Source organism: Quercus suber, unplaced genomic scaffold (assembly GCF_002906115.3).
Source record: "Quercus suber isolate HL8 unplaced genomic scaffold, Cork oak 2.0 scaffold_252, whole genome shotgun sequence".
Classification (NCBI taxonomy): domain Eukaryota; kingdom Viridiplantae; phylum Streptophyta; class Magnoliopsida; order Fagales; family Fagaceae; genus Quercus; species Quercus suber.
The window spans coordinates 731,527-756,798 of record NW_027069708.1 but is presented as its reverse complement, the minus strand read 5'-3'; the positions used below and the strand labels follow the sequence as shown (position 1 = coordinate 756,798).

At 33.9% G+C, this 25,272-nt stretch overlaps 1 protein-coding gene across 3 annotated transcripts; it reads left to right on the top strand.

Annotated features, from left to right (window-relative positions):
* The first annotated feature begins 1,067 nt into the window (after positions 1 to 1,067).
* On the top strand, positions 1,068 to 24,438 carry LOC112003116 (phototropin-2). 3 transcript variants are annotated; one of them, XM_065780957.1, is made up of 24 exons: positions 1,070 to 1,303; positions 1,623 to 2,286; positions 4,789 to 4,971; positions 6,225 to 6,316; positions 6,389 to 6,674; positions 6,882 to 7,098; positions 7,636 to 7,706; positions 8,799 to 8,905; positions 9,173 to 9,222; positions 9,342 to 9,446; positions 11,002 to 11,061; positions 12,207 to 12,296; positions 13,765 to 13,841; positions 15,674 to 15,758; positions 16,685 to 16,765; positions 17,733 to 17,836; positions 18,206 to 18,255; positions 18,655 to 18,761; positions 19,375 to 19,497; positions 20,472 to 20,523; positions 20,907 to 21,019; positions 23,406 to 23,546; positions 23,688 to 23,806; positions 24,058 to 24,438. In XM_065780957.1, exons 2-23 carry the CDS (start codon positions 1,640 to 1,642, stop codon positions 23,802 to 23,804), a joined length of 2,958 nt encoding a protein of 985 aa, XP_065637029.1. In that variant the 5' UTR covers positions 1,070 to 1,303; positions 1,623 to 1,639; the 3' UTR covers positions 23,805 to 23,806; positions 24,058 to 24,438. The 3 variants fall into 3 exon arrangements, with proteins under 3 accessions (XP_065637031.1, XP_065637030.1, XP_065637029.1); XM_065780959.1 differs by lacking the exons at positions 23,406 to 23,546; positions 23,688 to 23,806; positions 24,058 to 24,438 and having other exon boundaries at positions 1,068 to 1,417; positions 20,879 to 21,020; XM_065780958.1 differs by lacking the exons at positions 23,406 to 23,546; positions 23,688 to 23,806; positions 24,058 to 24,438 and having other exon boundaries at positions 1,069 to 1,417; positions 20,907 to 21,060.
* Positions 24,439 to 25,272: the final 834 nt, after the last annotated feature.

Sequence of the window (25,272 nt, the reverse complement as noted above, 5' to 3'; positions counted from 1 at the left end):
TGAAATTGAAAACTCTTTGCTAATATTAATGTAGATAAATGTAAAAATTAGCTGAAATAGTGTAGTGAAACCTATTAATAGTACCAAAAAGTGCAGTAAGACCCATGAATAGTAACAAAAATAAGCTGAATAGTAAAATAAGCTGACTTTTTAATTTTTACCAAACACATGCTACATGGGAATTATGTGAAAAATTTAGAAGAGTCATCCATATGTTTTTGAAGATTTTAACTATTTGGGGGGAGTTGTTCATAAATTTAAGGGTAATTTTAATTTTAATGAGTAGTTCCACCCTTGAGTGCATTTGTACGATTAAGTGTGCGTTTGGCATGTCTTAAGTAAGTTTTTTTAACTATTCAGCTTATTTTTGCTACTGTTCATGGCCCACTGCACTTTTTGATACTATTTATGGGTCTTACTATACTATTTCAGCTATCTTTTAGTTTTATCTATAATATTTTCAGTAAAAAATTTTCAGTTTTAGCTAAATAAGCTATTCCCAAACGGAAAATATTATTTTTGTCAATTTATTTTATTATTCAGTTAATTTTTGTTACTATTTATAGGTCTCACTGCATTTTTTTATACTATTTATGGGTCTTTCTATAATATTTCAGTAACTTTTACCTTTATCTACCGTACTTTTAATAAAAAAGTTTTCAGTATTATCAAAACAAGCGGAAGTCAAACCAACTCTAAGCTACTACCCAAGTCTTGAAATTTAGAGTGCTAGTTTCAACTGGTAAATTGCGGTCCCTCTCATTATTTATGCTGCTTTGCATAAAGGCAACTTTTCTTCAAGAATGATAAAGCCACATTTAAAGTGATGGCGAAATTTATCTTCAATCTCTGCCACATTCTTATTTTGTAGCCTCATAAAACCTACACCGTGTCCTTTTTGGATTATTATTAATAACAAAAAAAAAAAAAAAAAGGTTGGGTAGATAAGTGGACGGTCTAAATGCAGCTATACAAACCATCATCTAAAAAACAAAGGGTTGTGATGGACAGCATTTTCCTTGTGGTACACAATATAGTTGGGAAGGCATATTTGTTGTGAAAACTCAACGTTATCTTCCTCATCTGTTTTCCTCTCTTTGCTGCAGCATATTGACTCTTTCCTAAAATCAATAACTAAAGTCAAGAGGACAATATAGTTTCTTGTTGGAATTGGTACAAGCTACCAAGTAATATGGTTCTGCCATGTCATGCCGTGGAAGAGCAGCAATGGCATCATAGCTTGGCAGCAAATTAATTAGTGCAATGCTTACAAGTTTGAAAACATAGTCATCTCAAAAAAACAGTGAGATCCTCGCTCATGCATCTTTCAAAATATCTTCTGCAACATGTGAAATTATTTATTAGACTCTCTCTTGCACAGCATATATAATCCTTCGAATTCTAGTTATATTGCAGAGTAAGTATGTACAGACCTATATACTTTTTCCAGAACCATTCTTTCTATATTCATTTTTAGTATGTGTATGAGTTGTAACTTTGCAATTCAATCTGTTCCAATAATTGTTTTCAGTAGCAGGGACTCTCTATTATTTTTCTATATATATGATTTCCCATGTTCCTGACTGCATAGAATTGAAGGAGGGTCATTTTGTTTGTGGTAGGTATAGATAGAAAGGAAATGGCGGAGAAAGCGAGAGCAACACCATCTAATTCTTCTAGTAGACAAAATGAGCGGAGATCGATTGGGGTGTTCGAGCCGGCAGAGAGTAAGAAGAGTACTAGCAGTGAGACAGTGGATGATCATCGGGGTAGCACTTCCTTGCTGGGGTCTAGTAGTAGCAGCAGTATTAGTAGAGAGGCAGCAGTGAAAATAAATAAGTGGATGGCATTCGAGCCCCACAATTCTAATGGGAAAGATAATAATAATAATAGTAGTATTGATATTGATATGGATATAGTACCAAACATAAAAGCTGAAGCAGGAATAGCAGAAAGAATAGCAGAATGGGGTCTGGTGGTGAAGTCAGAGTCAGATGTGGGAGAAGGCAGTTTCAAAAAAGCAGGAGGAGAAAGAATATTGATTTTAGGAGGGGAATCGACAAGAACATCGGAGGAATCGAATCGTGGGTCATTTGCATCTGCATCTAAATCAGCATCAGGAGATTTCCCAAGGTTATCGCAAGAGTTGAAGACGGCTTTGTCCACTTTGCAGCAGACATTTGTTGTATCTGACGCCGCTAAACCTGACTGCCCCATCATGTACGCCAGCTCCGGCTTCTTTAGTATGACCGGTTATTCTTCTAAGGAGGTCATTGGAAGGAACTGGTATGCCATCGGACCTATTAACGCCATTTCACTTTCCTTTCCTTTTTCTATTTCTTTTTTTTTTTTTTAATTCGTTTAAGCAGTATTTTTGATGAAAATAGTTTGAAAATAGTAGTGATTTTAGTATCCTTGACTTAAAAAAATAATATCTGTTTCTGCCGTTTATTCTCAAAAAAAAATAATAATATAATAATATCTGTTTATACAGTCAAGCAAGTAATTCACAAACTATTGTTATAGTAAAAATAATAATTTCAATAATAAGTTTGGATAAAATTAATAAAATTAAATGTTAAATTTTATTGGATATATACAGAAGTTTAAAATATACATAATGCTAATAAAATAAAATAAAAAGGGGTATTGTGCACATAACTTATCACACGTGTGTGAATGATGAGTACAATTAAAAAAAAAAAAGTGTGATAATCATTGCTCNGGCTTCCGATTTGGTTTTGGTGGGCTATGGGTTGTGGGTCAAGGTTTTGGGTCGGCGGCATTGTGGGTCGAGGTTGTTGATTTCCGATTGTGAGTTTGTTTGTTGATTTCTGATTTGTTGTTTGTTCCGATTTGTTGTTGTTGATCAGGGAGTTCCGGTGCAGTTGTTTGTTATTTGGTTGATCAGGGAGTTCCCATGGGTTTTTGGTTTTTTTTTTTTGTTGTTGTTGTTGTTGTTGTTGTTCTGATTTGTTCCGATGGATTGTGGCTGCCACGGTGGTGGCTGCGGCGGCGGTGGCGGCGGTGGCAGCAGTGTGTGTGGTTGTTGTGGTTGTTTTTTTTTTTTTTTGATAACTGGTTGTTGTGGTTGTTATTTATTGGGATAGATATATTATTTTATTAGGTTGTTTATATTATTTTAATGTGTAGAAAATATTATTTTAATATATAGAATTGTAGTATAAAACATCTGATAAATGGAATGTGGTAAAATAATGTGGTAAAATAATAAAGTAGGGTTTTAGTGTGGCAAAATGGCATAATTTTTGCCACATCTGATACGGATGCTCTAATAAAATAAAATAAAAAGGGGTATTGTTGCACATAACTTATCACACGTGTGTGAATGATGAGTACAATAAAAAAAAAAAAAAAAGTGTGATAATCATTACTCTTAAAGGAAGATATTATTTGTGTGTGTGTTTTTTTTTTTTTTTTTTTTTGCACTTCTCTTTTTTAAAACAGTGCATTATGTCAGCTCATCCTGTCTTCTTCTTTTTTTCTTTTTTTTCTTTTTTCCCCCAATAAATTAGAAATAAATACATTGGTATTACATTTTAAAAATTGAAAGCAAATAAATGTTATTCCTTACATGCTCCTATTAACCATATGCGCAAAGCTGCCCTCCGTGTGCTCTCATGCGTCACCTGCACTTTAGACCATTTTAAACAGTATTTCTCTTCTGTTTGTGGTGGGTTTCATTAAAGTTTTTCTTGTGTATTGATTCTATTGAATGAGCCCTCAAGGATTTAAGGGTTTATCCTTTGAAATAGACATGTTCTATTTTTTGTGTTTATCTCGTTGAGTCGTATTCATATACCCTCACCCACCATCTCAATACCAATCATGTGCTTTCATGTAGTTGTATTGTGGCTTCACGAAATGCCTCCACTTTGAAGATACCCTTTACATTTCTCAAATGGTCAAATGCACTAAGAGCCCTCATCTCATGTACTAGTTTCGTCCTAGCGATGTGCCATACCCATTATTCGACTTTCACATGTCCATTATTCACACAGTACTTACTTATCGTTGATCCTCTTGATTCATTCAATGTGCATTAAAGGCCTTTCTTATATTGAAAACTTCCCTTCTAAACTTAATTTTGCACCAATGCGGGACAACGCTTAGTGTTTTATTTTTCGATAACCCTTAAACTCACGTGTTACAACCAAAACTGTATACGGGAGTTAGTCATGTGTAACGAGTTATAAGGCAAAAACACATCCACGCACTCAATGCAGTTTTGGGTGGGGCAAAAAAAAAAAAGAAAGAAAGATGTTCTGTACCCATACTCTACATAGTACTTATCGGTGGACCCTCCTAATTCATTCAACGGGGATTAAAGACCTTTCTTATGTTTTTGTTATCCCTCATCCTTAAGTTTGATGGAATGTTCTATCTTTTACCACCAAAAGAGGAGAGAGAAAAAGAAGTTTGAGGGAACGTTAGAATATATCGAAATATTAGCATAGATAATATAATTATGGGAGTAATGATTATCACAAACTAACTATTGTATATTCCTTACGCAATCCCTTTGAAAACACAATTTCAAAGGGAGTGTATAGCGAATGTGCAGTGAGTAAAAAGAATTTTGCTTCTTGTAATACACGCATCATAAATGTGACCAGGCCTGAGCCTGATCTCAAACTTTTCTATCCACTGTTTACCTAGGCCGTTGGCTAAACTCTATTGTCATTTTGTATTCTTCTTTAATAAAAATGTGTGAGAAGATATGTGAAAGATGAGGCCGTAACAGGGGTTTTTGACTTGTGGGTGCAGCCGATTTCTTCAGGGACCGGAAACGGACCCGAATGAAGTGGCCAAGATTCGAGATGCAGTTAAAAGTGGGAACAGCTACTGTGGCAGGCTCTTGAACTACAAGAAAGATGGCACCCCTTTCTGGAATCTTCTCACTATCACCCCCATCAAGGATGACCATGGCAAGACCATCAAATTTATTGGGTATCTATTTCTTTCTTTTCAATGCCTACTAATTCTCTCTCTTGTTTTCTAAAACAATTTGTTACAGCCTTCTCCTTATTGTATGACACTCTTCTCTAGTCTAACAATTGTGGTACTTGTACACTTACATATATATACACATGACACACATGCATGCGATTCAATGTTAAATGTCTACATGTACACCTGCATGACTTATATGTTAGAATCAGTGAACAATTAGACTGTCCTCTTTGCAGCTTTGTCAGTAGGTTGTAGTGCCTTTTCTTGGCCTCAGCTCCGGCCTTGGCACATTTCTTGGTTTTGTTGGAAGAGTAGCCAATTTAAGTGAACTTTGATATTTTTTCTAATTGATATCAGTGTTCTCCATTGAACCAAAATCACCTAAATGTTAAGTGTTGAAAATGCTTTGCCCAGAAAAAGAGTAGGATAAAGATCTATGACCAAGAAATCTCAGGTGAACAGGTCTTTGCAAACTATAGCTTCAATGTAGATAGAAACTTTGGGCTCAAGGGAGCTCACACTGCTTCAATTAAGTCTAAAAATCTTCAACTTGTCTGTATTTATGTATTATTGTTGGAAGAATGCTTAACTGACCTTATTCATATAAGTCGAAAAATCGTATTTCGTCATGTGTCTTGGATTCAAAATGACTATATCTAACCTTATTCATGTAATGCATATCTTGAAATGTTAACATGTGCATGCATCACCTTATAATGTAATCTCGTGATGCTTAATAACCATTCATGCGCCATTTTGTTTAATTGATGTTTTAGACTTGTTACTTCAATTAATATGCTGTCATAAGAATCTTATGATTATTTCAAATGAGGCTTCCTCTCAGGCATTAAATGCCTATTCCTCAATTTGGTCATAAAGAACCTCATATCTTTAGAAACCCAAATCTCCACTCCACTACTCAATGCATTTAATGAGCTTAAAAATTTATGAATTTAGTCATAGATAACCTTTTGAGTGCTGAATTCAAGGATGCTCCCTAACTAAATTTATCACTATTGATGCCTTAATGATTATTATAGCTTTTCTAGACTTGGTAATTTCAAATCATAGGGCCACATAACTATTTCCTGAAATAATAAAACATATGGTCATAAGTGAATATATATATATATATATATATTTTGGCCTTTTTAATCATGATATGAATTGTTTAGCAGAATGTTTTCTGTTTTCTGTGAATTATGTTTTTATCTCATCTTATGGTGCGATTTTCAATGTTGTTTCTACAGAATGCAGGTGGAGGTCAGCAAGTACACAGAAGGTATTAACGAGAAGGCACTACGGCCAAATGGTTTGCCCAAGTCATTAATCCGTTATGATGGTAAGCATTTGTACTCACCCTGTTGATGGATATGACTGTGACTGCTTCAATCATCTTATTTTCACATGTCAGCTCGTCAGAAGGAGAAGGCTTTAGGTTCCATCACAGAGGTTGTCCAAACTGTGAAACATCCACGATCTCACACTCAAGCTACAAATCGTGACACTACCAGCAAACATGATGAACAAGAAAAATTTGACCTTGATTATATTCTGCCAAAATCTGCTGAAATTCAGAATATAAGCACACCTGGTGGACAAACGCCTCAATCAGATTACAGGGATGATGTGTCTCGCTCAAGTTTAAGCCAGGAAGCAGGCAAAAAATCTAGAAAATCAGGTCGCGTTTCCTTGATGGGGTGAGTGTTTATTGAGTCACCATTGCTTTATAGTAAGGTTGATACTAATTGCATATTGTAAAAAAAAAAAAAAAACATTTTGAGCATTTTTGTTTATACACAAATATCAAACTCAAGGTTGGTTAATGCCTATGAATGTCCTAGCAGGACCTATGACTCCCTTTAGAAGTACCAGATTTCTATTTCATACATAAATTTCTCTTACAGTTTTAAAGGGAGGTCTCTGAGCTCTGCAGAGAGGCAAGAACAGAAACCAAGTATTGAACCAGAGGTTTTGATGACTAAAGATATAGAACACACTGACAGTTGGGACTGCACTGAAAGAGAAAGGGATATACGCCAAGGAATTGACCTAGCAACCACATTGGAACGCATTGAAAAGAATTTCGTGATCTCTGATCCAAGACTTCCTGATAACCCAATTGTAAGATAAAAGAAAATTACTTGTTTATTTGTATTAGGAAAAACCTTGAGATAAATGCTCAAGAGATCAGAATTTTAGTAGTTTATCTTCTGATGCACTCAACTACAGTGCACTAATTCCCCCTCATCTCTTATTTATTTATTTATTTTTTATCCTAATTGAACCATATACTGCATTTTTCATGTCTATCATCATATTAGATACACAATGAGGTACTCCATTGATGTTAAGATGCTTCTCTAAACAGGTTTTTTTTTTTTTTTTTTCCTGTCTACTGCTGTCATCACAGCTTACTGCATTTTACTATCATACTCCTTGTGATCATATAACACTGCCCAGTATAAAATGTTAAATATTGGCATTAATAGTAGCATTTTTGTCAAGAGAGAGTTATATCTACTTTTTAAATCCTAAATAGTATCAATATCCAATATACAACCTTCATGGTACTCTATGTAAGCGTTATGGTTCTATTTCACAATATATACTATATATGATATAGATGATACTAAAGGTGATATAATCGTTCATGTGCAGATATTTGCGTCTGATAGCTTTCTTGAATTGACAGAATATACACGCGAAGAAATTTTGGGAAGAAACTGTCGGTATGAAAACTGTATTTTATATCTTTGTTTTGTTATTATTTTGATTTCTTGTATCCATTTGCCTCCCATTATAGGGGCATTCAAATTGGACTCATTCTTGTTGCACAGATTGTAATTTTTTTTCCATCTTTATGTCCATTCCTTCTCTTGTCTTTTTCTATGATTGTACCATTTAATGTTGTACTTCAAAGTGTTTTCACTATAACTGGTTAAAGCAGATGCTTATATTTACTGGACCACTTTTAAATAACAATTCCAAAACTTTTGTCCAAATTTCAGATAAGGATGATATGTAAGTTAGAGGCCTGGGAGATGATAAGTTGATGTGTGTGAATGCTTTTTGATGTTGTTAAGATATTTTAGTAGCTAGTTTACCTCATTCAACAAAGAATTTTTTTTTTTTTTTTAATAATTAGTTACAACAATGGGGGACGGGGGATTTGAACCCTGGATATTTCGTGAGTGTTTGGATTGCAATGAAACACTTACTTGCGTCTAGCGTTTGCGTTTTAGTGGGTCCCGTGCACTGTTCACGGGACTTATAAACTACTTTTTTCAACAAAAGCAACTTTAAAACTGGGTCCTACGGCACTATTCACACATTTAAAAATTATTTTGCTACAGTATTTTCAGTTTTTAGTTTTCAGCAATAAGCGGTATCCAAACACACCCTTCCATTAAAAACATTAGGAGGTGCCAGTTAAGCTACAAGGCTCTTGACAACAAAGAATGGTTTTAGAATTCTAAAGGCAGATGTTTTTTTTCTGATATTGATACCTCTACCATATTCATGTCTCATTGGTTTGGCAGTGAAAATCTTGGGGACTGAAGTTTGAAGGTTCAGTCTATATTCTTTTCAGATATGTCGTATTACTAGCAAAAACTTTGAGTTATATTAGATGTCATGGCGATTGTCATAGCTATAATCTTATAGTTTTAGTAAATTTTTATAACATATTATGAAAATAGCATTGCATTTTTTTTTTGGGTAGAGTTTTTATTCTCTCCTATCTTGTTCTATTTTACACTTGTTTGAAAAACCTTGGATCAGTACTGCCAGTTCCATTCAATTTTTCCTTGCCCATTTTCTAGGTTTCTTCAAGGACCTGAAACAGATCAAGCAACTGTCTCAAAGATAAGAGATGCCATTAGAGCACAAAGGGAAATCACTGTGCAGTTGATCAATTATACCAAGAGTGGTAAGTAAATACTTTTGATATCTGGTTTAATTGTTTTTATTGTTTCATTTCGCTTGAAACTAGGAAAGTTACAGCATTTGAGTAGAAATCGAATTGGCTGGGTGTTTGCTTGATTGGAAGGACTGCCAACCTTTCTCATGTCATAAAATTATAATTCCTTTGGAATTTATTTTATATTCATTGCGTTGGAAATTAATGTTTTACCTAATTTTTATTTTTGTTTTTTATTTCCATCATGCTAAGTTGTTATGATTTCATGACTTTCAGGAAAGAAATTCTGGAATTTATTTCACTTACAACCTATGCGCGACCAAAAGGTGACTACATGGTTATTGTCTAGATATTTGTTAAATCAAATATCAAATTTAATAACCATTGAATTCAGATGTTAAATCTCTTTCTATTTTTTCATTTGAGTCTGATGTAACTTTGGTAGGGTGAGCTTCAATACTTCATTGGTGTCCAACTAGATGGAAGTGATCATGTGGAACCCTTGCGCAACCGCCTCTCAGAGCACACAGAGCAACAAAGTTCTAAGTCGGTGTGTGTGTATATATATATATATTTTTTTTTTTCCTTCTTTTGATATCTTTTCTCCGTCTATATATAAGAGCTGTGAAAGTAGCTATGATTCATCATTCATAATGTCGGGCATAAGAACAAAAATCTTATGGAGATGGGTGTTCTTAATAAGAATTTTAATGTAGATGGACATACCAAGAAAGTTAGAAAAAAGAATGAAATTGTCCATTAGAAAATCATGGTGGCACCTATTGAGAAAAAGATGAGGGATAGCTACCCAAGATGGTTTAGGCCTAGTGAGAAAATCACTAGACTAAATCAAGTTGGAATGAGAAGTGCTGAAGGCGGCATATGGGTAGAAGTAGTGAAGAAAAATATAACATAAAGAATGTTGACAAAGAGTATGACTTTAGATAGAGTAGAATGCTAAAAAGAGATACATACAATGGACCTAACTAGTGATAAAGGATTCATATATGTCATGGTGTTGGGGGAAATAACACCTTGGGGATACTTCATTTGAGAGGCTAATTTAATATATAGGGGCACCACTTGACCCAAAAGCTTAAGCCAAAAATCTCCCCTTTCACGTGTGAGCCTTATACCAAGTCACTTGTGGAACTTCGGTTAGTCTCCCCTTTAAACGGAAGCCTTTAGCCTTTTTCTTAACAATCTAAGTGTCATGCATTACCATCACCAATAAAGTGCCCTTTACTCAACCATGGGTGGAGCAAGCCTTTGAGTCTTCCTTGCACAACTATGTGAGTCACAAACATGCACTTAGTAGAATCCTTTTACTCAACCATGGGTGGATCTAAAATGGGATTCTTCCTTGTTCTACTTCATGAGACCTACTAATGAACACTTGCCCTCGAATGATCGGCTTTGATACCATTTGTTAGGGAGATAACACCTTGGGGAGACTTCAATTGAGAGGTTAATTTAACATATAGGGACATCATAGGGTTATATTTGGTCTTTTCTTAAACTTATAGGTAAGAGTCCTAGAAACTACCCATGTTCTAAAATTCAGAATGTATTAGACCCAATTGATATAAAGCACAATCAATAGTTTTTGGTGAAACTTCCTGAAATGTATATAACGCACAATGAATGCATGTAAAGCAATTACAAACATTTTACGAATCAAATGTATTGTCTAAAGCAATAAAAAAAAGATCTTACATGGTAGTGATAATTAAGCAGAGATTTGTCTAAAATTCAAGTAATGCTGCAATCACAATTACATTTCCCTTATTCATTAGTCAGCTAAATTGTACTTTGTGTGACCTGTGTCTCTAGATTTGGTAGAAAGAAAAATATAACTTATAATAAAATTATATTTTAAAAAAGTAAGAATTTAGAGATTGTCACTGCTAGCTTGAGGCTTTTAAATAGCACTGGTGTAATAGTCATTTGGGGTTAGTATGGATAATCTAACACTTCTAGAAACTCTCTCCATGTTGAGTTCATCTTCTATCTTCAGCAGGTTAAGTTATATTTTGATATGGATGGTATCTTTTTATTTTCCCCCTTTTTTTGACATGTTTCTGAGTTTGTTTCTCTTTAATCAGGTCAAAGCCACTGCAGAAACTGTTGATGAAGCTGTCAGAGAACTTCCTGATGCCAACTTGGTAAGGTACTCTTTTTTATTCATGTTCGGACTGATAATTGTTGATGCATATGTTATTAGATTTGAAGAATTTAATTTAATTTATTTTATAAAAAAGTTGTTGACATTTCAATTTAGGAAAAAGTTTACCTTCAAACTGGGTTAGTCAGTAGTCACATGACTTTTTTTAATGAGTCATGTGACTCATTTGAATAATACATGCGGATGATCTTATAAATTGCCATGTATTGGGTTGAAAGAGATTCCTCCAAACTGGTTTGGAGAAAAACATTGTCCTTCAATTTACTACAGTGCATGGTTTTCTTATTTAGATAGCGGATTATATTAAGTTGCATGGTCACCAAACCTTACAGTTCAATTCCTCCAAAGTTCAAATAGGAATCTTGTGAATCTTTTGATAAAATTTGTTCATTATATTGCTATCAAATGATATAACCAATATATTTCAAATAAGCTTGATTTACAAAGCACTGGAGATCCTTATTATTAGACTTATGGTTAAGTGATTAAATTCACTATTTCCTAATAGTTTAAGCCTTTGGAACAATCGGTAATTTAACATGGTATCAAAGCAAAAGATCCTGAGTTCGATCCCTGGCTTTACTCTACCTCCCATTTAAAATGTTAAATTCCCACTTGTTGGGCCCCCACTTATTAAGGGAAAGTTTAGACCCACAAGTGAGGAAGAGTGTTAGACTTATGGTTAAGTGATTAAATTCACCATTTCCAATGAGGGGGAGTGTTAGACTTATGGTTAAGTGATTAAATTCACCATTTCCTAATAATTTAAACTTTTGGGACAATCGGTAATTTAACACTTATATCCCACTTTCAATAAATGCACATCTCAATATTTATGATTTTCATTCTCAATCACACACGCGTGCGTGTGTGTTTTGATTAGACTTGTTATGCATTAAAAAATTCCTGCAAAAAATTCTTTCATAAAAATAAAGTATTTGGGAATTTACATGACTCTTTGTCATGATGGATAAGACATGATAATTTTTTATATTTCCATCTTGCAAATTTTACTATTTAGTTGTTGTTACACCTTGTACTCTTTTTCATGATGAGAACCTGGTTCTCTTTCATCAATATGTTTGTTCATAACTGATACAACTAATATAATCTACAATTTTTTAGACACCAGACGATTTGTGGGCAATTCATTCTCGGCCTGTCTTTCCAAAGCCTCACAGAAAGGATAGTCCTTCTTGGATAGCAATACAAAAGGTGAAGATTGCAAAAGTTAAAATCATACTGTATCACACTCTAATACCTTTCACATTTTTTTAGCTATTCAAACTTATCTTGCATAATGAACTTTAGGTTTTTGGGGATAAGGATATGATGATTTGACTATAAGCCTTCTCTAAGTGGTTATTCATTCATGACTATTATTATCATTATCAATATTTCTGGCATATATAGCTACCTATTCTTTCATGTGTCAACTGCAAGTCCAGGAGTTTTATTTTTGTGGGATTCCATCTGAAACTGCTGAGGGTTTAAACCATATCCAAAAGTACTCACTGAGGATCCTGCTTGGCAGCACCAACAACGGATAATGACCTTTAAAATTATTAATAAGGGTGAACTACTGATTTATCCATGGTAAAGCATGAAATTGGATACATATCATTCAGGTCATTATAAATTTGTAACACAATATATTTTTCCAGAGCATCTACTTTAACAATGCATTTGACTTCAATCTGCTTTACTAGTTGTAATGACTTTGAGATTCTTTTTTCAGTAACTCCTTTGCCTCTCAAACTTTGACAGTATGGTTTAGCTAAATATTGCTTTCATTTCTTTTCTGTGGTTAACCTTTTCAAGTAACATTCCAATCCTCATTGCTTCTAAAATACTAACAAAAGAAAAATATTCCCCAAAGCACAGAATAAAAGCATACATTTCAAAGTCTTTCTTCAAGGTTACCGTGTGGATTTGAGTTATGATTCCATATATGTCCATTATGTGGAGTTGCATTTCTTAGAGAGTGCCAAATTGGTTATCTATCAACTTTATTCCTGCCACTTAACTTCAAATGAACACATGTTTGGCCCCACTTATAATGAGAGACGTTTCTATTTTGAGGTACTCATGCAGTTTTGATCTTGCTCGAGAGGGAAAGCTAAAGATTCCACATCGATTAGGTGTATAATATGATATGGATTTATATACTAGTTGGGAAGTTAGTTGGCCTCTCCACTTAGTAGTTTAAGCATTTGTGACAAATGCGTGGCCTTTGGGCCAATTGGCACCTCCACTACCTAATAAGCATGGGGGTGGTGGGTGAATGTGGAGGCTTGAATCCCCCTTGGGTGCATGAATATGTTGCCTAACAAAAAAAAAGAAAAGACTTTTGTGACTTAACGACAAATAGTCAACATTATATTAAATTTATTTACTTCCTCTATACCATGTTTGACCTCTCTACTTAATAGCTTAAGTTTTTTAGACAAGGTGTAATTTATTAAAATTTTACTAATGTAAGTGATAATTTTTTATGTGTATCATTTATCTTAGTTTCTGCGGTAGAATCTGCAGGCTTTGAATAGTTATAATTACATACTGATATGTGTTCAAGTCCATTTATGCTGTTTATTTTCCAGTTATGTAAATTTTGGCATCTTGCAACTGTCTCCTTTACTAATATCTCAATCTTCCTTCCCTTCAATCCCTTTGTGCTTCTTAGATCACTGCACGTGGTGAAAAAATTGGGCTACGTCATTTTAAGCCCATAAGACCATTGGGTTGTGGAGATACTGGCAGGTACAGTGACTTTAATGCAGATGTGATTGTCATAGATTTCTCTTCATGCACAGAACTTGTTGTGACATGATTAGATACGACTTCCAAATTATTGCCTGTCTAATTTTGTGTGTATTCTAATCTTATTTGTCAGCATTAATGATATTTTCTATTCATTATGCTTTTTAGCGTGTATGCAAGTGTTCAAACCTATTTTGATTTTTAGCTGATGGAACTGAACAGAATCCTGGACAGCTTGAATGGATCCGTCAATATGATGCAGAACAATGAGTTCTGATACCAAAACTGATACAGCACAAAATTCTCAACGGGAACTGAGATTAAAAAAGAATAAAAAATTCAAATAAACCTAAGAATCAACACCTAGATTCTCTTGGAGTCATCACCAAGTGGGATAGAATGCCCCGGAATCAACACCTAGGGTTGCCTATAATCAGTACTGGGGCATTGAAAAAAAGTCAATAGAAATTTCATTTATAATAAGCTTGTCTCCATTGGAGTACAATAGTGAACTTATACGGACTATTAGGACTAAACCCTAACCCTAATTGACTTGTGTCAAAGCTTAATTATTAAATTATGAAAATAATCTTGACTCTAGGAAAAAAAATCCAATGGACCAATAGTAAAAATATAATTGAATTCTAAAATTAAATTATACTAAGTTAAAATAAAATTGGTTTTGCACTCCTTGCATCACACTTGGTGACTGGCACAGCTTGTGCATATCCTACTTTTCATAGGAACAAAGGAAGACTCTTTTCCCTCCCCAATCCCCTTCTATAAAAATAATACAGGTCTCTGAAAAAAAATTGTAATCATCTTACCTTAAAACATGTTATATTCCTTTCATGGCTAGTGTCCCTCATCCCTCACTCCTTCCCTACCTCTAATTACCTTAAAGTGTGTTATATTTACTGGGGGCCCTTTACTCATTAAACATGCTAAAATGATAAATATTTCAGATGTTAATATCATACCTTCTTGAATTAAGGTAAGTACGAGGGCTTGAAGGGTACAGGAATGAGTGCAATATAATCTGTAATTAGTTTTCATAAGTTATCAAATAGGTTATTTTGCAATTTCATTTTAACATGTAGAAAGAAGTCAAATGGCGTGAGTAGAAAATTCTTTCTTAGAGACCTAAAAATTGAAGGATAAATTTGGTGTGTCCAGATGATGCCATTGATTGGAAAGAGGAAAAATGAAATGGAATTCGGATCCCATAAATCTTGAAAGGTTTTCAAGATCCGTTTTTGCTAATTAGTCTCGCATGATTGATATGAGAGAAAGGGGTTCATTTAAAGACCCTAGATAGGGAAGATATGGCATTGATAAAATATTAGATAATAATGGCTAAGTGATCAAATTCATTTTTTCCTGTCAGCTTGAGCTTTTGAGATCAACGATATTTTATCAATATTTATACTTAAATAGGTTGAACCCAAAGATAAAGATGAAATAATTAGATTATGACACTAAAATATGTAATATGTAAATGTAATGCCCCTAGCCCTTTGTGTCATGTTCAAAACTTAAGGACAGTGTCAGCCAACCCTAACCCTTGGTGAAATCTCTGCTACATTCACCTATCCAATGAGATCTGAAATAATTTGTTGTCTACTGATCTTTATATCTTGAAGAAGATTGATTTATTACTCCCTTCTTTTACACTCAGTGATTCACTTGTGCTTTAGAATTCACTTGTGTGCTTTAAAATTGCTGTCTTTCTCCAGGTCCCACAAAGGTCTTGCTTAACATCAACAGCATTAAAGTAAAAATTGGATTCTTTGCTCTTCTTTATGATTAAATTACTGTGGTTTTTGTTGCAGTGTTCATTTGGTGGAATTGCAAGGCACAGGTGAACTATATGCTATGAAGGCAATGGAAAAGTCAATAATGCTTAACCGTAACAAGGTATGAATATATAAGAGAATTGTTATTTGACTGTTTAAAGATACCTAGCCCATTTCCTTTCTATTTGAAATCAATGTAACAAAAGAGAATATTTCTTTCAAAATCCTTTCACTGTTTTTTTTTTTTTTTTTTTTTGGTGTCAAATAAATCCTGATGACTTATATTGAGTCTACAAAAAAGTATTTGGTTTCATGATTATGTGGCTTAGAATTTTTTGCTCAAATAGCACCTCCTCCCCTTGTAAGAGCAAGGTGGGGTTGAGGTCGTCAATTCAAGACCCATCAAGTAGGCGTGTAATTTATCAAGAAAAAAAGGCTTAGAATCTGTGGCCTTCTCTTACATTTGAAAGTTTCATGAATTTCATTAACTCCCATAAATGCAAAGACGCATATATGCACAACTGAAAACATTTTAAATATGTATGTGAAAGAAAAATGCTTATATGTTTGGAAGTTTTTAAATTTTTAGTGAAATCAATCTATCTGTCACTAGTCACTTTGCCTAGATTGATGATTTAATTGTCAAGAAGCTTGTTTTGAGATGCCCTATTTTGCCAAATGAAGCTAAGTCATCAATCAATGGGATTACCATTCCTTTATTAGTTCTGGGGTTGAAAGACTTCATCCTCTATGGTCCATGGCCAACACATTTTTTGTTAATACAATGCCCTACTCTAATCAAATATCATGTTTTCTTAAGGATATTAAGCTATCAATTTTTTATACTGCTATAAATACAATTATATAATTTTTGCATCTACATATTGTTGGTGATGTTTACAAAGGAATTTTGATATATGCTGCATGCACGCATATCAGCTATACACATGAACATGCATAGGTATGGAATTTTTTTTAGTCTTACCAAAAGAGTCAGTTCATTTTACTCATTTTTCTAATGGTCATATTTTTGTGGGTGCTGTACAGGTTCACCGAGCATGCATTGAGAGGGAAATCATTTCTCTACTAGATCATCCTTTTCTTCCCACACTCTACACTTCATTTCAGGTCTACTCAATTTTGTAATTTTAATTTTATCTTACTAACTTTAGACAATGGTAAATAAAGGAACTGGTGAGTTTTCAGAACAGGCTTAATCTCTATGCTCAATTACTTATGCATGCATACACATGCATGTATGTGTAGTTGACGCATGAATGCTTCTATAATATGAATTTGAGGATAAAGGAAATCAGAATTGCAGCCTGTGAGCTGATCAAATACTTGTAAGATTCAAGTGGACTTATATGGCTTTGTTCAAGCTCACAAACACACTAACACTACTGTAACTGATATAATCACACAAGCATTCCTAAAATGAATAGACTAGGCAGCCGGTGCCCTTGTCTCTCTTTTTCTATCTTTGCCAGGGCTAAGGTTGAGGTTCAATCCCTACTGCTCCTGGCTTTGTCATTCAGTCATATCAAGTGGACTAGGCAACGACCAAGATCTATGTTTCACACCTTTCTCACTTACCTAATATTTCTTCTCTATACTGAAAAGGGTTGTTTTGTAGTATTTAAGATTTTTTTTATATGTATCCAAGAATATCTAATAATTATTTCTTATAGTTTCCAGATTTAAAAAATTTTATTTTCAATTTTCCAATCAAGTATTGGATTCGTATTAGGAGTATTTAACAAATATGATCACCCTTGTAGAAGTTCTGAATTACATAATGGACAAGCAATAGTAATAACAAAAAATAGTGTCTAGATGTATTTGGCAAGAAATACAGAAAAGGAGGGGCTGGGGTTGGGGGGGAGGGGGTGTCCTAGCTTTACTACTGGATTATTCCAGTTTCTTGTTTGAGAATAAAACACTTGATATGACTTCTGTATATCCTTCTCTTTTATCTAAGTTAATCCATTAGTGGAGTAGCCCTTAATTTGATGCCATTTGGAATTCTCGTTGTTGGTTAATAGTACTGATTTGTAATACATTTGAGTATACTGATGTCTCTTTATCTCCTCAGACCTCTACACACGTTTGTTTGATAACAGACTTTTGCCCTGGAGGAGAATTGTTTGCCTTGCTTGACAAGCAGCCAATGAAACTTTTTAAAGAGGATTCTGCAAGGTACTCATTGGTTGTGTTTGTAACATATTTTAGTGCCAAAGCAACATGTTGCCTTCCCGTTCTTAGAAGTTACAATATAGAAGAACAGATTTTAGCTAGTTGAAACTCTTTGATTGTCCCAGAATTCCACTATTATTGAAGTGGAGATAGAATTTATCATTCAGTTGGTGCAACTAGAATGTATGATTTCAGATATTCCTTGTACACTTTAATCATTGTTAGACTGGTCATGTAAAGAACAGACTAATTATGGGTTTCTCTTCATTTCTAATTAAAGTACTGAAACATCTTATTCTCATCCTGATAAGTGTACACCTGTTATATATCAAACCTTTTATTATTTCAATGCTAACTTTTATTCATCTCTAGGTTCTATGCAGCAGAAGTTGTCATTGCCTTGGAGTACCTCCATTGTTTAGGTATTTAGATCATATGAGAATCTCTAGTATCTTTCCTCTGGTTTTACGGTATTAATTAGTTTTTCATTTACTTGTATAATGGATTGGAGGAAATCACAGGGAACTTATATATGTGATAGCTTCCTAGGAAAATGGAAACCATTGCTTTTTTTCTTGGCTAAGCTGGAAACGATTACTTAAGATGTCATAAAAGTATTATGTCCTTATTCCTCTTTTTTATTATATAAATCTTGCATGGATTTATCATACCAGTATCATACATTGTTGCTGCTTCATCACTTTAGTTTATTCATGTTTAGTTTGGCAGCTAAGTCTAGCAGAGATAGGCTGTTAAGATGTATAAACGTTGAACTTCTGTTTGTGTGCTTATTATTTGTCTTTTCCAATGCCTTTTTACAGGAATAATTTATCGTGACCTGAAGCCTGAAAATATCTTACTCCAGAAGGATGGGCATGCTGTACTAACTGACTTTGATTTATCATTCATGACATCATGTGAACCACAAGTATGTTAAATTTTTCCTGTCAGATGACTTTGTGCTTCAATTTTCACAGACCTGTACCTGTGATTCTTGCCTTTCCTAGTATAGGTTTATGGTCTTCATTGAATCAACAAAGTCACCTTAAGTTGACAACCAAAAAAGAAGACAAAAATTAAAACAGAGATGAAAAAAATCCACTTAGTCAAAGAGTTATAGTTCACAGGAGTGCAGTCCACTGCTCTTTTCTTGTCAAAGGATAGGACCATGCAAAGAAAATCAAACCTCTCTTCCAGTTGACTATTCAACTGGCTGCATGATTGAATCCAAGAAATATTCCTGTATCTTATATATTTATTAAATGGTGGTAGTCTGTGGTTCATTTCCACCTTAGTTGAAGACTTGATTCTATCAGCTCATCATTTTATATTGTCACTATATTATCAACTCTATAGTCTTTTCATTCTTGCACCAAATTGTTGTGAAAATTTCTCTTCTTAAGCATTTAGAATATTTCTTGTACCATGAAAATTGAAATGTTGGGAATCCGAGATTCCGAATGACATGATCTTCAGGTTCTGCTTGATAATTACTAGATTCTTAAAATGTGAACTACTGACCATGCTACTACTTACTGCAGATTATAAAGCATCCCCTACCCAGTAATAGGAGGAGATCCAGGAGTCAACCACCACCAACATTTTTTGCAGAACCTGTCGCACAGTCGAATTCTTTTGTTGGAACTGAAGAATATATTGCTCCTGTACGGTGAATCTTTAATCATGCTAAATTTTCATTTATTTCATGCTACTTCTTGTACTTCGTCTGGTATATCAAATGAAAAAAAGTTTTGGTTTCTATCAGATTCTAGAATTTTTGGGAAATTCTTCACCAAATTTTTTATGGAATGTTTAATATGTATTTTTCTGTGAATCATTAGAAATATTTTTGACAAATAAACTTTTATGTCCTGGACATCCATTTACTTCATATTATTTTGAATGCAAAAATTGCCAAGGAAGTTGCTTTCCTGCAAATCCTGGGGTCTGGAACATCATACACATCCTTGTTCTGCTTAATGTTCTTTTGTGTTCAACAAATTTGCAAAGGAAATTGCTTTCCTGAAATTCCTGGGTCTGCCATGTCCTGCACGTTCTTGTTCTGCTTCCCGATCTTTTATTGCAACAAACAGCTACATTGCTTCCCCATACATCCTTGGCCTGCCTCTGCAAAACTAATGATGAGTAAAGAAAGCAAACGAAAATGTAAATTTTCAGGATATGTTAATTCTTGAGGATGCTAAAATCAGTAAAAAGAAGTATAATTAGTGTCAGTAGGCTATATTACAGAAGTGTTTATCAAGGATAAAATTTTCTGTCCTCACAAGGAATAGTAGGAACCATACCTTTTTTAACTACGTTAATCAAATCATTTTCCATAAGTGAGTTCCCAAGTACCATTTTTGGATTTATTCCAATATGGAACTCAGCTTTGATGTCCTGTTTATAATAATTTTTAGTTTGGACTTTTCATAATTGGTAAGAAATATGTACGTGTTTGAGAACATGCTAGCTGCTTATACTTGCATATTCATCAATCAGTCATGTAGGTGCTTACTGTTAACATATTCCTTATCATGTTTACCAGGAAATAACTGCATAACTAAAAATTGTACCAGCAATATTAGAAATATTTTATCCACTAATTTCTTTTTAATGTTCTTATACTTGATTTCAGGAAATAATTACAGGTGCAGGACATAGTAGCGCCATTGATTGGTGGGCTCTTGGTAAGCACATGCTCAAACTTAATTATTTTTTCTTTTACATTTTTAAAATGATATTCAAATATTTTATAAGAACATAATATGGGACCTATGCCTCATAATATTATGCTCTTGGGTCACGAGATGTAGGACTCTTAAGAGTTCTGATTATTTTTTAAAACATCAAGGCATCTTTGGACTGTTACACTCCAAAGCTAGCCTTAAAGAGGTTATTGACTGAGAATCTAGATGTAGGGGTACATGGAGATATGAAGTAACTCATTCACTTTGTTTATATTGATAATAAATGTATTGTTTCTGTTTAATCTGCTTCACCGCAATAATTTGGATTCTTTTTTTTTCCTTTTTGTGATTAAAGCCTTAGGTGATTCCTGTTTCAAATTCAGGTATCTTGTTGTATGAGATGCTCTACGGACGTACACCTTTCAGGGGAAAGAATAGGCAGAAGACATTTGCCAATATCTTGCACAAAGATCTCACCTTTCCAAGCAGCATTTCTGTAAGTTGTTGAATTTCTAATGAGCTTGCATATGCGTAGGAAAATCTTTGTTTTACCGTCCACTTGGAGTTGCTTTTGTTTGATGATGTTGACCAATTGAGTGGGTACTGCTGCATAATCATCAAGTTGACCTTTGGTTAAAATTTGACCCTATTTTCATTTTAATTTTTAAGAACAATATTTAACATATTTCTACTGCAAAAATGTGATTAAAGCCTTAGGTGATTCCTGTTTCAAATTCAGGTATCTTGTTGTATGAGATGCTCTACGGACGTACACCTTTCAGGGGAAAGAATAGGCAGAAGACATTTGCCAATATCTTGCACAAAGATCTCACCTTTCCAAGCAGCATTTCTGTAAGTTGTTGAATTTCTAATGAGCTTGCATATGCGTAGGAAAATCTTTGTTTTACCGTCCACTTGGAGTTGCTTTTGTTTGATGATGTTGACCAATTGAGTGGGTACTGCTGCATAATCATCAAGTTGACCTTTGGTTAAAATTTGACCCTATTTTCATTTTAATTTTTAAGAACAATATTTAACATATTTCTACTGCAAAAAGTCCCGATAACCTGGTTTCAGCCTAAATACCTTTTGTCAAAAGAGTGGGGACTTTTCTGAAAATTGTGAGAGTTTTAATATCAATATTTATCTGTATGGACAAGGTTGTGAGCTACCATTTGAGGCTAAACTTTTTTTTTTTCCCCAATAAGTAAGCATTAAGTATATATCTCTTTGCATTGTTATGCAAGATTATTTTATCGATTCAAGATGGAATCCCTTGGTGTGTGATTATTTCTAACAATATAGTTTGATAAAGCTAGATGTGGAGTCAACGTCAAGCTCGAAGTTTGGAGGAATGGAGTAAAAATAGAAACAAAGATTTGGGGAGTTGATCCATAGATATCAAAGAGAAAGCTATTGATATCTTTGATCAATAATTCATAGGAATGGAGAGTTCAGAGAGGATGTGAACCATGGGATAAGAGTAGGGTGGATGAAATGGAAAAGCACATCAGAGTTATTTTGTGGTAATAGAATACTCATTAAGTAAAAGAGAAAATTGTATAAGACTACTATAAGACCAATGTGCTCTATGGTAATACATATCTGGCTATTAAGAAGCAAGATGTTCATAAAAGGTACATGAATGGAAATACAAGAAAGATAGAATACAAAAAGAAGATATTTACTTACAGGTAGAGATGGATCTTATTTATGGAAAGACGAGAGAAAGTCACAGGTAGAGATGGATCTTATTTAGACCAAAAAAAAAAAAAAAGAGATGGATCTTATTTATGGAAAGACGAGAGAAAGTCACTTCAGGTAGTTTAGTCATGTGCAAAAGAAAGCAATTAATGCACCTGTTAGAATGAGTGATTCAAGTTGGGGATGCAAAAAGAGGTAGATGAAAACCTAAAATAACACATTGCTAATAGTAGAAAAAAAAATGACATGCTAATTAAAGAGGCTTAAAAGAGTATGATTTGGATAAGATAGAATGATGGATAAGTATATATGTGGTCAACCCCAATTTAGTCTATTGAAGATTCATATCTTACCCCAAATTTTGAGATTAGCTTTGTTATTGTTGTTGGCAATGCCTCAAGCAAAAACTGAAAAGAGCACCAGGGCATACACCAGAAAGCACAAACAAAAATCTTTTACAATCTATACTATCTTATAGTGCAAAAGCAAAACAGAAGCTATTGGTAACTCAAATTAGTATCAAAGAGGTGCCAAGATCGCTGCAATCACAGGTACTGCTAATTGCTCTACAATTTGTTGAAGCTGCTAGTCACCTCAAACTCCAACTAATCTCCTTGACTTTGGCTGCTATAGAAAAAATTTGTTTGAAGTTCATCTCACTGTAAATACAGTTAAATTAAAAACTTGTAATTTATTTCAATATATTTTCATCCTAAAAGAGGTGATTTAAGGTGCCATTTCCTTTAAGTGGAAAACATGTTCTGGAGAAATATGATTTATACTGAAATATGGGACTGCTCTTCGTTAAAATTGTAAAGGAAGTAACAAAAATTGTCCATCATTTAATTTTTTTGAAAATAAACATCTCAAAGAACAATGGAAGCCATGCACAAAGGAGTGGACTGTTGTTGTCCATGATATACTTAACAACATCGGTTAGTCACAAGACCAGTAATTAGAGGTGTATGATTTCTAGGTTCCACATTCTTGATCACTAAACATAGCCTACTGTTTCTTTTAATGTGTTAAATTTTTTTATGCATTAAAATGTATCCTGGAAATGACTTGCAAATGAGCTTCTTTAACAATTGAATTTATGAGGCATGAATCATTCAGTCAGTTAACTTGGAAATCTCAGCTGTTATGCATTAGCTGATCTTACTTCCTTGATGTTCCAGGTAAGTCTTGCAGCCAGACAGTTGATTAATGCATTGTTGCAGAGAGACCCTGTCAACCGTTTAGGATCGAATACTGGTGCCAATGAAATCAAAGGACACCCTTTTTTCCGTGGAATTAATTGGCCCTTGATCCGCTGCACGGTAGTAGTAGTACATTTCTAATCAACAGAAAATTTTGGAAATTGATTTTTAGAAATGTTGATAGTAATTTTGAAAGCCTACTCAGGAATTAATAGAAATAAATCTTTCAGAAGTCTTGATTATCCACTTGGTTGTTTGCAGAGCCCACCGCTATTAGATGTGCCTCTTGCATTCATTGGAAAAGATCCAAACGCCAAGGAAGTACATTGGGAAGACGATGGAGTGCTGGTTAATTCTATGGACATGGAGGTTTTCTGAAGGTCCACATTAGTTACTATATAAAATCAGATCAGCATTATGCCTTTCTATTTGCAGTTGCTGCAACCACAAAGCCAAAATATTAAAGTGTCTTCATCCACTTGATGTAGTTAAAATTATGATCTACTTCTTGAGTCCTGTGGTTGTTCAATTTTGGACAAAACCTAGAGCTGCTTGATATTAGTTTTATGCCCATTGTTATTTATAGTATCTTTTGGGTTTTACACTCATATTTTCTGTATGAATTGTGCAGGATTAGTTATAATGTAACATAAATCGAATTATGTGACGTTGGTCCTGCTTTTCTCTGAAGATGGAGCTACCTCAGCTTAGAAACTAGAAATTGCAGATCATAAAGGGAAGAGAAGCAGCCATCAGGGTCCTGTAGCATAGTATAATTTGGTAGTGCTGCTGGGTTGTTGGTGCAAACACCACATGATAGCATATTTATGGAGATTATCTTTATCATTTATGTTATCTTTATTTGTGTTTATCTTTAATATTGGATTAGTATCTGAGATTGTTAGGATTATCAAATTAGTATTTGAGATTGTTTAGGATTTGTTTAGGAGAGTTTATCCTTATCATTGTGATTCCTGGAAGTTGTATATAAAGCTCTAGATGATTTTATTTATTTAATTTTTTTTTTTTTTGTATTTTACAAACTATAATTATTATTTTTGAGATTATTTGCAAGATTACATTGTGTTTGTTTAGTGGTGAATCCAAACACCTTAGGTGGGAAGCCTAAGGTCTACGTAGGACAAATCTAGGTGGAGCTAGGTTGTCCTTCATCAGTTGTCTAAGCTCTAAGGGAGGGGCTTATATCGTATATAAGGTGTCAATGACAAAATTAGCATTTGGACAGCATCTAGACCATTACCATTTTGTTGGTGAATATCAAATGGAGAACAAATCTTATCATAGCAGTTAATAAATGTTCTAAATAAAGAACAAATTGATCAGTATTCAAGTTTTTGGAGACATATACATCCCTTTTGAAGTTTACCACTTCAATTTAGTGATTCGCATGTGTTGACATGGCTTTTTTTTTTTCTTTTTTTTTTTTTTTTTAAGGGAAAAAAAAAAAAAAAAAAAAAAGGCATCCATTCAAAGTTTACCACAAATTCAGTAATTGGCAGATTTTGAAATGGTCAAAAAAAAAAAAAAAAAAACGCCATGTAGCCAGTCCAACCAAACTGCCATGTGTACCAAATCAATTCACTACAGATATACAAGGGAAAGACGTTATCATGAAACTAAATGCACTCTCCTAGGCGTTATATAGAGCATTGCCGTTGAGAACAATCAAATGCCACTATCATTAATGACTTAGACCCCAAATTAATTACAGTTTTAGGCTAATCTAACAATTTAGTCCAAATAAAAGGATTAACCAATTAAACTAAACATGGATGATAACTTAAGTACGTAAAAACATGTAAATGAACAACCTATTGAAAATCAT

Coding starts and splice junctions, on each gene's coding strand:
- LOC112003116 (XM_065780957.1), top strand. CDS start 1,640: ATGGCGGAGAAAGCGAGAGCAACACCATCTAATTCTTCTAGTAGACAA. Junction 13,842..15,673: donor GGTTGTGGAGATACTGGCAG/GTACAGTGACTT, acceptor TTTTTGTTGCAG/TGTTCATTTGGTGGAATTGC. Junction 18,256..18,654: donor GGAGTACCTCCATTGTTTAG/GTATTTAGATCA, acceptor GCCTTTTTACAG/GAATAATTTATCGTGACCTG.